Raw genomic sequence first — 13,575 nt, 5'->3', positions numbered from 1 at the left:
TGCTCATGTCTTTCAAGGTTTCTCAGAAGAAAAATAAAAATAAAATTACACTGAGAACAACAAAGAGGACCAACTAACAAAACTGAACTAACAACTGATAAGTGATAACCCTCTTTGGGGTGCTGACTTGTCCAACAGTGTAGGCTGAAAGATTCAACAGGTCGGTTCTGGGTCTCGGTCTCGGACCGGAATGGATTTAAGCCCCCCCGCAGCCTTTCTTTCTTCTTCTTCTTCTTCTTTCCTCTCATCCCGGATCCCTCTCTTCTTCTCTTCTTCTTTCCATTCCATCCACCAACTCTCCTCCGCCTCCTTCTTCCCACGCACCACCAACCCCTCCTCTTCCCTGCCGCAGCCACGGCGCGCGTTGATCCTCCAAAGGTTCGTTCCTGCCTCTCCTTCCTCCGTTTCTTTCTTTCCACGGAGAGCATGCATGTCAATCGCTTCTTCTTTTCGTTCGCTTTTACTACCTGTTTTGCGGCGCTAGTTCTCGATTGCTGGCGCCGTTGCTTTGTTGGGTTTTGCGTGCGTTTCAACTGTTCGTCGAAAGGCGCCTGCGCTGTCCTGTGCTGTGCGCGCAGCAGCTCTGCAGCAGAACGCCATCTCTGTTTGCCGAAACTTGTACTCCGGTTGCTTTTCGTTCGTTCGTTCGTTTCCTTCTTTCTTGTCCGTTGTCCGGATCAATCAGTACGAATACGATTTGAGAACGTGTTTTGGCGATCGACGACCGTGGTCCATGTTGGTGACTCGGATTTACGACTGCTTAATTTCTCGCGGTTTATGATGATGAATGGTTTGGCAGACGAATAATAACTACTCTTCGTCTTTTTCTTTTCGTAATAATGGTTGTTTTTCTGTTATGACGGCGAGGTTGTACGAGCGATTTATTTTTTCGTTTCTTTCTTTTTTGCGTTTTATGGATCTGGAGTTACAGAGTGAAAAAAAACCTTGAGACAATTGTGGTGTTATCTTCCATGTCTTGAGTAATTCGATGGATGCATGGTTGTTGGGAAATGGGAACCGAACGGATTGGTTCCGAAGCAGTTCATGATTTGATTTATTGGAAGTGATTGCTTGTGTTACTGACTTTGTTTGATCGAGTAATGAAGTTGCGCTTTTGGTTTGAATCCACCAGTTCATCTGAAGAGTTGCGAAAACTATCGTCACACTGCCTTCCTGAATTTGTGCTTTAGAGACTTGTAAGCTGGAGTCTGGAGATTTCTTTTTTAACCCGGCTTAAGTTTTGCCCCTTGTTTTAAATTTTAATTTCAGAGTCTCCATTGTCTAGTAGACATTATTTGTTTTCTGATTCATCAGAAATTGAGTGTTTTCCATATGGTTTTTCTTGCTTGTCCTTGGGTCAATCTACTTTTTGTTTTTCTGATAAACTGTTAAAAACAGTGCGGAAGAGCCACTTGCTTGACATTTGGCCAGATTTTCTACGATAGTTCTCCTATTCTTAGAAGCTTCATATACCTTCTTGATTTCATGGGCTTTGGATGTGTCTACACTTATTTGTATTCATTAAAGTAGCTTTTGCTTGTAGTTCTATTTCTCGGTCATCTAATTATTGATTAGTAGTTGAAACAATTAGTCGCTAACTAACAAGGATATATATAGATATCGTTTAATTGCAGTTTGGTTGTCTTAAGAATAAGAAATGATTCAGTTGCGGTTGGTGCCTGTGTGTGTGCATGTTTTCAGAAAGGAGGTGTCTACCAGTCTATGTCACCATTGTTCATACACCTTTTTTAATCTGAAAAGTCACAAACCTCGGGTTACTTTTTATAAGCTTGGTCACTATGTTGTAATATATTATTTTATACGTGTTTCCTCATGATTAGTATCTTCATTTGGCCTGCTGATTTTTGTGTATACACTGTCGGTGACCATCTTATATTTTTCAAGTTTTTTTTGGCTCATACGCTTTTCCAGTTTGGTCTTGTGGCAATTATCTATTTGGAGTTGGAAAGTCATTCTGTATCTTCTTTGCTAGGTTGTTAATCACTGTCTAGTTTGTTCATGACAGCTCACAGAGCTAAGCAAAGCTGAGGCATTGTTCCTTAATCTGCAAGGGTGCTGCTCATAAGGAATCATCCCTCTTGTTAGTTGCTGGGCCAAGAACAAATGGCCCAGCTGCTGCACCATCAGGACTCTGCGTTTTATGGAAAGGAAATCCCGGGCCGCCGATGGAGCATTTTTCAGTTCTTTGGCTTGAGCCGGCGCCTACGATCTGTGAAGATGCTCTCTGAAAAGAAACATGGTCAGGATAAAAGCCCTGGTGGTAAGTTGTCTTTGTTCTTTAATTCTTTCCGAGCAGGCTCGAGTACTTTGCTTTGATTCAGCGAAAAATTGTGAATGAACTGGAGTATATTTGAACAGCTAATATGTGCCATTCATGTATTGAAATGTTTTTCTGATTTTTTCTTTGAAAGTTATACAACTAATGATACGACTCATGAGTGGTGAACTTACTGTCTGACTCTTAGTGTATTAAAGAATTAATTCATCGTTATGTAGAACCCTACTAGAAGTCTAGAACAGCTTGCTTTGAAGTATCAGCCAGTATGACAAATTATGTTTCTAAATATATTTGTATTTTTTATTGACTGGGATATTAATTGCAGGAAGTAAACGTCGATCCTATGTTACACTGAAAGACGAAGACAGCGGTGTCATGGATGACAGCAAAAATGCTGAAGTAAATACCAATTACCCTCCTTGATTGATAACTTATGACATTCTCTTGATTCCTGAATAGTACTTGTATCCTTCCCCCTATCCATTTTCTCTTTTTTTCTACTTGTATTCAATAGTCCATTTTCATCCTCTATTTGCAGTTAATAGACAAGATCTTAAATTCTATGCATTACCAGTCTTTTGTTTTGTAAAAATGGGGAGTGATATTTCTGAAACTTTTTAGACTAGTCCATAAACTATTTACAAGCAAAGCAGTATATATAAATATATATGATGGTATGCTTGCTGCTACGGCATTACATATGAGCAGTTTCCATAAGTACTTTGGTTCTTCAAAACTAGTTAAACAGAATACTATTTTTTATTTCGAGATGTGGACTTATAGTATTCCATTAATTTCTCCTATTTCAGGTTAAAGGTAAACAAAAGGGTTCAAAAAAGAATTCTGGTAAATCAAGTTTGAAGTCACTGATTGCAAAAAAATTGTACGGAAAGGAAGGTGAGAAAGAAAAGATGCTTCCAGTTGCACCAAAGCTACTGCGCACCCTTTCGATGCATTACTTGGAAAGAAATGAATATGTTCTTGATGGTGAGGCAGCTACCAATGGTAATGGTTCTTCACATGGGGCTAAAATGTTGCTGCAACAGGCTCTGTCTAACACCCTGGAAGGTTCAGATACTGATAAGAGTTCTTCACTGCTCTTGAATAGAGGCGATGAACATGCGAAACAGAAGAGCCACCGTAGCATTTCAATGGATGGGATTCTTCATAAGGTCCCTTATGGGCACAAGGTGTCTGGAAATAAAATTGGAGAAGAACTTCCCCGGTCAGCCTCCGTCACATATGACAGGGATGGTCTAAAACCTTACATTGGTAGGGCTTCAAAGAGACATGTAAATCAAGGTTTCCAGCGTTCACGTTCCCTGTCTGAATCACTGGAGAGTTACTCCCTCTTACTTGATTCCATTTCAAGCAGTGAAGCCAAAAGGGTGTTGACAAGCTCAAAGTCTACTAGGGATCATTCCTTGGATGGCCCTGGTGCAAATGCATTCCATAGAACTTCTTCTTCTCAGTTCAGATCAAAAGGTTTGACTACCCTTGCTGAACATCTTGTGATGAAAGTAGACGCCTCAGAATCACATGTTGCAGACAAAACTGTTGGCGATGGAGATGTGAATTTTGCTGTGGATGAGAGTTCTTGTAATCAGTTCTCTGATGGCTCTAAGAATCCTGTGTTACTTGAAGAGTACTTGCATGACAAAAGTTTCCATGTTGAGGTATCAACTGAAGCCGATTTATGTATTGCCCCTTTGCCTTCAGAAGAACATGCCGCAACTTGTGACGATGATCAGGCTCCCTCATCAACCAAAGAAGTTTTGTATACTGACCCTCCACCATTAGAGCAAGCTGACATCCCAGAAGAACCTTCAATGACTTGTGATGATGATCAGGCTCCCTCATCAACCAAAGAAGATTTGTATACTGACCCTCCACCATTACCATTAGAGCAAGTTCACATCCCAGAAGAACCTGCAATGACTTGTGATGATGATCAGGCTCCTTCATCAACCAAAGAATATTTGTATACTGATCCTCCACCATTAGAGGAAGATGACATCTCAGAAGGACCTTCAATAACTTTTGATGATGATCAGACTCACTCATCAACAGAAGCTGATTCTAGTACTGCTCTGCCTTCAGAAGACATCAACACTGAAGAAGAACATGCAAGAACTTCTGATGACACCAAGTTTCAGTCATGTACTGCTCTGCCTTCAGAAGAGATCAACCTTGCAGAAGAGGATGAAATAACTTCTTATGTTTCCAAATCAGTAGAAGGTACTTGCTGTGTTCCTGATCCCATTCAAGAAACTGAAGCTGAGTTAAATTTAAGCTGCGAACAAGAAACTGAAAGTCCAACTTCTGTTCTGGATGTGGCCTTCTCATATGATTCTGCTACTAATTCAGAGAAACATGCAATGTTGGATGGTGAGATTTTAATTTAGTATGTAGAACCCACAGTAGCCTTCTATAATTAGAAAAAAAAACATGTTTACTTGAGAATCTTAATTTGGAGACCTGGGTTAGCACCTCATGGTCACATTGGCTTAAACAGGCAGAGTTGCAAAGATTTACCCTATGAAATAACAGTGTTCTAGTCAACTTATATTATTGAATAATCGATGTCATTAACAATTAAAATTTACTTCAGCATCTGTATAACCTTTTATTCTAAACTCCTTGCTAATGTTCCCAATGTCATTTTCCTTGTTTATTTGTTTCGCAGATTCATCGCTCATGCCAGGAAATGACACCGGTGATTCAGTTGACAGTAATGTTGTCATTGCTAGCACTTGTGAGAAACCATCAGCTACTTCATTGACTCAGGAAATCTTACAAGAGCACAACTCTGACGATCTGAATGGTCTCCAAGTAGACCCAAAGAATGAAGCTGAGCTGAACTATGTGAACGACATATTCAACAAGTCTAGCTTCACCAATGAGACACTGTTCGATGGATGGTGCTCACAGAACACTGTAGCTCTCCAAGAAGAGGATTGCCAGCACTACGAGGCTGCCGCCGTGCCGCTCGACTTCACCGACATGTGTGCCGACGAGCTGCTTCTGTTCGACATGACGAACGAAGCGTTGCTCGACATCTACAAGTCGTATTCTGCTAGCAAATCCAAGGCCTCCCGCTTCTCCTCTTTTGAACGGCCGAAGCCTGTCGGAGACCAAGCACTCAGGGAGCTGCAGTCCAGAATGAGCTGCCACCTGGACAGGCCCGGTGGCACCGAGATCAGCGCCATCGTGTTTAATGACCTGGCCAAGGCTGACCGCTGGATAAACCTTCAGAGAGATGTTGATCATGTAGGCAACAAGCTGGCAGACTCTGTGTTGGACAAGCTTCTGACGGAGCTCACTCTCCAGCTTGCAAAGTTTTGAGCCTATCCATAGCTAAGCTAGATACTAGTCATGTTAATTTTTTGCCCCTTTTTGTTAGTTTAGCTGCTCTCTGCACTGCACAAATGTTAAGGGGGTGATTCATTCTCAAGTATACATTAGTTTGGTTCTTTCTGGGAAGACGAAGCAGTGATCTCTGGATGTTGCTGTTAATTAGGTCTTAAATAGGAAATTCATTCGTTTAGAGCAGTTGCTAAAGAAGTTTTGGATGTTGAGTTGTAAGATGAATGAATTTTGGAAAAGCACTCTCTATCTCTGAATTTATACTCAGGTTAAAAAATGTTGGGGCAGCAGCTGCTTGTCAGCCATGCAATTCTGGAAGCTTCCAGAACTTTAAGCTTACTCAACATTACTGGTGATTCTCTGATCTCAATGTGTTGTACTGTCTGGCGTGTTTGTAACTCTGCTGCGCACAAGATAGCTAGCTTCGGGGCGTCTCCGGGAGCTGCTAGCCACTTGGTTTGGCTTGATAATTACCCAAAGTTGTATCTCATCTTTTGGATAGTGATTTATCTAGTCCAGAGTGTTAATGCAATCAGTCCTGTTTTCTCCTCAAAAGAGAAACCAGTGTATGATATGCCATTGTATCAATTTCACTTGTATGGGATGCATTCCATGTACTGTTATGACAGGCTCAAATGGCTGACATTTGAAAAGGCAAGTTCACATAACTTTCACTGCAAATGTGTAAAGAAGTATAAAAATCCAACTTGTTTCTGTCCTTTCACTCCTTGCAGACTTGCATTTGTCAAGGCTAAAAACACATTGTGAAGGCAAGCTTGGCTGGGAGCTTCATTTTTGTCCTGGTTTCCCATAACAATGTTGATTGAAGGCTTGGAGCTTTGCTGGGAGCTTGAGGCTGGGCTTCCCTCTTGGTACTTTTTTCTGCTTGCTTGATACAGCAGGAACTGGATGGGAGGATAAGTCTTAACAATATTTTGTGAGCTTTGGCTTGGCTGGGATGATTGAGTGGCACTTATCTTCAGGCTGGCTGTGGCCCTTACAACTGTTTAGGAACATTAGGAGCAGCAGGTTGATAATTGTGAGCTATAGCTTTGTCATTGCTCTGACTTGGGCCAACCTCTCAACAGCCCGTGACATGAAAAAATTACAACAGCTTGACAGTTCTTTTGCAAGATCGCAGGATACAGCAAAAATCGTAAAGGGATTCAAGGGCCTCCTCTCGGCCTCTCCAGTTTGATCACGATTTTGCCGGTTTTGACAAGATAAACGTGAAAATTAAGCTAATTAAATTCGATATAAAATGCGTTCCATTTTTGACCGAAAAATGTAGCGGAAACCCCTGCAGCAACTTTATCGTTCCATATTTCTTTCACCTACAAGTTTCTTTAACAGATAGTAAAATAATAATAGCAGTATCTAGGACGATCATGACATGAATCCTTATCCACAAGAACACTAGCAGGAAGCACTTCTGGCGTCAACCTCATCCAAAGAAGAATAATAAAACGAGACGCAGAATGGACGGCTGGCAGGCAGGCAGGCACTGTGGAGTGAGATTGCTACAACTCATGAGACCGGGAAATCAAATGGGGATCTCGATCGATGTTCTTTCTAATATTCGGCCTGTAATATTCAAGTACTACTGGCTAAAAGAACTAGGACAACATGAGCTGATGCTTGCACGTGGCACCAATCATGGGTGCTGCTATTCTTGGCCTCTTGGGAATTTGCAGAGCCAATTAAGAAAAAAGAGAGAGAGTCAAATGCTGATCGACAATGTTCTTGCTTATATATGCAGCATTCGAGTAGGAGTACCAGCAAAGATATTTATGGATCGGAACAATTACACGTACGTGTACGTGTACGTGTTGCCAGTAAAATTTTGATGACTGCTTTGCTGTACTAGTGCGTTGGACGGTGAGCAGGGAGCAGGTCTCGCTCAATAACTGGGGGAAGGGCAGAAGGGTAATCTCGCAGGTCACCCCGGACAAATGGACGGGCGTCGTCCGGTCCACGTCGCCAGCGATCCACGGGCTCGGCCTGCCGCGTGGACGGCGGATCCCCGCTCTCCTTGCTCTATAAATACCACCCCTGGGAGGGAGGGCAGAGCAGATCAGATCAAAGCCTCTTCTTCATCGGATCCCTTTTGTGCGTTCTTCTTCTTCTACATCGTTCAATCATGTCGTGCTGCGGCGGCAACTGCGGGTGCGGGTCCGGCTGCAAGTGCGGCAACGGCTGCGGAGGGTAACTTAGTTCGATCCATCTTTAATCTTTATCTAGGAGTATAAATTTTGCATCTTTTTCCCTCGAATTCCTCGTGGATCCATCTTGTTGTTGATCACCTTTGGGTCAGGATCTCTGGATTTGATGAGATGATGGCCGGGCGAAAAACAGAGATTGTTCTAGTTTCCCCTTTCTTACTTGTTTCTTCTTCTTGTTCTTCTTCATGTTGGGGAATGGATTTTTCTAGAGAAACATGCATATGAACAGTCTTGTGATTAATTGGTTGGTTGATTGATGGGTGATGTATTCTGACGGTGGATTAATCGGTTCATGTCTAGGTGCAAGATGTACCCAGAGATGATGGCCGAGGAGGCGACTTCTTCCCAGACACTCGTCATGGGCGTTGCGCCGCCGGCGACCAAGTCAGGCTTCGAGGCCGCCGCCGCCGGAGCCGAGAACGGAGGCTGCAAGTGCGGGGACAACTGCACCTGCAACCCGTGCACCTGCAAGTGAAACTCAACTTGAGCAAATCGATGGATCCATCCATGCATGCAGATCAGGTCACATGGATGCAAGACTAGTAGTACCAACTAGTGTGTCGTTTCAGTCAGTTATCATAAGACAAGAATAAGACTTTCAGTCGATCTCGTGGATCCATCTGTCTTATCTGTAATCATCTGGATCAAAGTATCCAGCTATCTATCTGTGTCAGATCTTTATCTGGAGTTTATATATATGTAATGTAATTCCAATTTCTGTCTCGTTTTTTTTTTGGGCAAGTTTTAGGTTCAGTTCATATACGTGTCCCTGACTCGCTGTAATCTCGACACAACTCACGAGTACAGATGAAGACAAGAAAAATGAATCTCAGCCATTAATTTATTGGAAAAACAATACTTCTGGTAACGTTTGCAAAATAAAATAAAAATTGTCCAGTCCCGCAACTCGGTCCAGCTGTATAATCCAAGAATTACTTAACCTGACGAGTGTCAAAAACCAATACTCATTTACAACATTGCATCTGTCCAACTGGTTTTGGATGAACTGCAGTCTCTACGTACATTCGAGTCCATTTACGTGCTACCCCTTGGCCCAGGGGCTCCATACCGTAATTGACTCAAAACGATATCTTGCTATGGGCCTCTAGATGCATTCTCAATCTCACAAGTCTTTACATGGATGACCGGGGAGTAATGTTGACCCACCTGGCACGCAGATTGTAGTCCCAGTTTTTTTTACTAAAAGCTGGAGCTGAGCTAGCCGAGCTCTCATCCACTGTTTACCTCTGGTTATAGTTTTGCATTTAATGGCCCGCTCTGGTGCTGTTTTGGCCAGAAAAAAGAAATGCTCCCTCCGCCGTTCCTAAGATATTTATCGTGGTGTTAGTGCATATCCGTCCCACACAGCAAACCACCCGACGAAGTTTGCTAAGTATTACTCCCTCCGTTCCTCCCTGCGTGGAGCGAGTAGTTCACTGTTTCAATCATCATGGTTTACTAATGCAGGACAGTACTTCATTATTATTAAACGAAAAGAGGCTCTAAAATAAAAAACCTGAAGAATTAATACATCTGTTTAGAACCTCAAAGGTTTCAATCATCAACTAGATGGTTTACCATCAGAAAAAAAAGATGATTTTGACATCGTACGCCCAGTGCCAAGTCAGCATGCCACGTTGGATGAACCAACCTAGTTGGCGCAGTTTGGACCAAAGTGTTCTTGCAAAACAGGTTTATGAAATTGATTGAACCATTTGCAAGTTCATGTATCAAAGTGCTCACACATTACAAGTTCATGACCAAAGTGTTTATTATCGGTGCCGGCTCAACATACTATGTTTCCACACATGTCAGCAATACTCACACATGTATGAGTAATGTACGTATGTTGTGAAAAGTCTTGTTTCTTCTGTCAAATATCTACCTCTTTAGATCGGTAAGCATGGAGACATATATCTCCACTAACCCACTTTTCTGCACGCCACTAACGGTCGTTCCGTGCTAGTGATCTCTCTGGAAATAAAAATATCTCTACAACATATGATATATACTGGATCGGAAAACATTGCAAAATGGCTAGAGCATGAGCTATACAATGACACAGAACAACATATCATTCAAATTGCGTTTCTGAACTCGGTTTGTGAGTTACATATATCAACATGTACTGTAAGAAAAAACATTAGAATCTCAATAGATAGCTAGTTCTTTCATTATCTACCCAACAATATATTAGATTGTCCTACTTCACTCGGGCTGACTAGTGCTTTGTCATTTGTACACTCGGTTCTTCAATGTCGAGCATGATGAAATGGAGATTGGTGGACATGGTGCATCTGAATGTTGACATCCATCGACTTTGCTGATTTCATTGTTTATTGTGTTCAACACATATTTGCTCGGTGGGTCGATCAAACATTTGTAGCCAGAAAGAGAGGTGAATTGGCAAAGGAGCTTTCCAATTCACCTGAGTAGTTTATTTTGGATAGTCATTTTACATGTGTGTATATAAATTTTGCAAACTATTTCTATTAATTCTTGATATTAGAAATTTGGCTTCTAGAGAAGTCATTTTTTAGTTAATGACGTTATGAACAACAACTAAAAATAACTAGAAAAGTAATGTGCCAGTTCATGATATGTTAGGAACATTCAAAATAATTAACCACACACGACATGAGTTTATTTGGTGTGACCAGATGTTCAAGTGCATAGAATTCTGCCATAACCTAAATAGGAATATCTTTTGTTTCCGGCAACTTTAGACAGACAAATATGATGGCTAAGACACACAATGGCATAAACCCTAAAAAAAGTGCAAAACCGATGAAGTTTAGTAGTGTACGGAGAGTATGCGTGACAATGATGCCACATATCCAGAATGTCAGGATATATAGAGGTAAGCATATAACACATATATACTTTGTAGTGGAAGATTTCTGAACAGAAAATATTTGATATTCGAGCGAATCCCATGACGAAACTGCAGAAATATAAACCGACGCTTGTTGTTGAGACCAAAGCATGTAATTCAGTGTTGAGATTTACAATGTTGACAGGAACAAAATAACGAGTGACAATAAGAAGATCAGTATTGTAATAATAAGTAGCGGTTCACATAATATGATGCAAAAACGTTATTCAACTATTTTATTTCGATATCAATAAAAATGTACGTGAAAAATAAATGAATATAGAAATCGATAAATTACTGATAAATTTATGAACATGAAAAAATAGAATATAACTTCTGCCAGTAGCCACATAGTAAGGTAGTAAGAGCAAATAGACACCGAAGAAGAACTAATTAATGTAAGTCTTTGATATAAGAACCCCAACTATAGCTTGATCAACTATATGATTAGTGATGACATCAAACTTCATATAGGTTAAACAAAATAAATGATATTTTTTCCGCGGTTATTTATATAGATATTGTATAAGAAGTATATATAGAAATATATGAGAGAAGTTGACATAGTATCACTAAAAATAGGCCAGGTAGCACCCCATTTACACATGTATCAAACTATATCAATAATCAACCATTTCTCATCTCAAAGATTTTACCTCCTAAAGTACATCTATTCCAACACAGACATTAATACATTCTTTACTTTAGGTTCTAATAAATCATTCCATTTTGTACGTTTAACTCCGGTGGATGAAGGTAAATTTTTTGATTGCAAAATATGTTTTTATGAAAAAATGGATTTGTTCACCAATGCAATTTTCTGGACGAATTTTACATCTAGTGGAACATCGAATTCAGAGCCCTTACGTAAACTTGGTAAACATCGTTGATATAGGTATACTCCTTCGATTCCATTCTGGCGGCTTCTGTTTGCCCACCATCTAAAGAATATCATTCTGGCAATTTCGAAGCCACTTGACATCCTCCACCAATGTATCTATTTTGTGGGATGCAAACAATTCACTTCTAGCTAGGCGAGGATGTTTGTCTAACAAGATGCCCATATACACCATCTTCCACATATATCATCTCTACTATGTTCTACTTCATGATCAGTTTCTTGTTGATTTAATTTCCCACATCCATTTCATCTGGGTTTTGTTGTTCTACGTACTTTGTTGAATACGTTGTCTTCTTCCTAGTATACATATACAAAATTAGTCAACTCAGAGGAACAACATATTAAAGGCAGAAAAATTAGCAACTTTCAAATTAATGAGATAACTTAAGTACACCACATCATTTGAGAAAAAAAAGAAATACAACTAGTGTTTTCATGATACAGTATGAGAACTATTCATTCTTAAAGAAAAAGATACACATATAAATAAATAAACCATGTGGCAAAAGGACATATCAGGTGAAAACCTTCGCTCGGTGAAAACTTGAAACCGGCAATCTTAACCATTAAATCTCAAATAAATGAATCAGATGAAAGGTGGAACCTCTATTCACTTAGTAACACATTTTATGAAAAGCCCCTTAGATCACCTCTAATCATGATAGTTTTTTCATAAAACGCCGTAAGTGATTAGAGGTTCCACAATCATAAAAGTACAATTAATGCCTGAAGGAGACCGATGTTTCCATCCATGCATGCAGATCAGGCCACATGGATGATGCAAGTGCTAGTGGTATTATAGTATAATCGTTTAAGTCAGTTTCGTAAGACAAGAATAAGACTTTTGGTCGATCGTTCTCGTCGATCCATCTGTTTATCTGTAATCATCTGGATCGAGTATCCAGCTATGCATCTATCTTTGTGTCAGATCTATATGTGGAGCTTATATGTATGTGTAACGTAATTCCCCTTTTCTGTCTCGTTTTTTTTTTTGCAAGTTCAAGTTCAGTTCATAGAGGGGGGGGGGGGGGGGGGGTACGATAACCACGCATGTGCCCTTCAAGCCCTGCACCGTTCTTACTCCTCTCCATCAAGGTGACCTGAGGCAGAATATTCATCTGGAACTCTGGTTACTACTTGCATAAAAAGTATTTAGAGGCGATGTATTTGGATAGTTGGCTTTTGCTGCTCCTTTAACTTTGCATAAAAAGTTCCCGGTGGCAATTGAGGAGGTTGACCAGAGTCATTGTGAGATGGATCTGATATAATGCATGAACCACTGTTTCCACTCTCTTCATATGTTCAGATTTATTTCTCTCGTTACAGTTACGGTGCCACCATGCGTCACTACCATGCATGTATTTTACCACACCACAAGAGGATGGACTAGCACTGAAGGATCTGAGTCCAATATGTTGGAGAAATCGAACAAGATGGGGATGACAAGCAGAGCACCAAACTGAATAAGCACATCTCATTCATTGTTTGAAATTAGATTAGGAGTTGCAGCATGGGAAAACACTGAGAAATTGGAACTGAAGTATGCACATTGTAAACTGCTAAGTCTCCTTATATATACTGTGCTATAGACCAAGAACATACATGCATGGCTTCTTTTTCTGTCCTTGAAAATTTGCCTCTTTTATCTAAAGTACTCCGTCCCATATTAATAGAATTTCTATTACATGTAGAACACGCTGAGATGGCTGGAGCTCTGGCTGTGCTGGAAGGTTTGAAAGCATCACGTCCTCTCTCTAACCAGCCGCTGTTTGTAGAAAGTGACTGCTCTCCCGTCATCCAAGCCATCAACAGCAATGAGATGGACCGATCTTCTGTTTGTGGCGTCATTGCTATGATCAAGTCTTCTTTAACGTTTGATCTGGGTATCTCTTGCCGTAAGGTCGATCGTAAA

The 13,575-nt window shown here is 40.6% G+C and overlaps 2 protein-coding genes across 5 annotated transcripts; both read left to right on the top strand.

The window, feature by feature from the left end:
- The first annotated feature begins 214 nt into the window (after positions 1-214).
- On the top strand, positions 215-6,035 carry LOC100846589. Of its 4 annotated transcripts, none has more exons than XM_010232160.2 (5): positions 215-378; positions 2,027-2,281; positions 2,625-2,698; positions 3,109-4,537; positions 4,986-6,035. In XM_010232160.2, the coding sequence occupies exons 2-5, from the start codon at positions 2,125-2,127 to the stop codon at positions 5,642-5,644; spliced, it is 2,319 nt and encodes a 772-aa protein (XP_010230462.1). In that variant the 5' UTR covers positions 215-378; positions 2,027-2,124; the 3' UTR covers positions 5,645-6,035. The 4 variants fall into 4 exon arrangements, with proteins under 4 accessions (XP_010230462.1, XP_014754818.1, XP_003565338.1 ...); XM_014899332.2 differs by having other exon boundaries at positions 217-378; positions 2,073-2,281; positions 3,109-4,687; XM_003565290.3 differs by having other exon boundaries at positions 217-378; positions 3,109-4,687.
- A 1,673-nt stretch (positions 6,036-7,708) lies between these two features.
- Positions 7,709-8,610, top strand: LOC100821201 (metallothionein-like protein type 2). Its single transcript, XM_003568871.2, has 2 exons — positions 7,709-7,870; positions 8,188-8,610. Exons 1-2 carry the CDS (start codon positions 7,806-7,808, stop codon positions 8,360-8,362), a joined length of 240 nt encoding a protein of 79 aa, XP_003568919.1. The 5' UTR covers positions 7,709-7,805; the 3' UTR covers positions 8,363-8,610.
- The last annotated feature ends 4,965 nt before the right edge of the window (positions 8,611-13,575 follow it).

Source organism: Brachypodium distachyon, chromosome 2, assembly GCF_000005505.3.
Source record: "Brachypodium distachyon strain Bd21 chromosome 2, Brachypodium_distachyon_v3.0, whole genome shotgun sequence".
Classification (NCBI taxonomy): Eukaryota; Viridiplantae; Streptophyta; class Magnoliopsida; order Poales; family Poaceae; genus Brachypodium; species Brachypodium distachyon.
The sequence above is the reverse complement of the archived record's forward strand: the minus strand, read 5'-3'. Positions and strand labels throughout refer to the sequence as shown.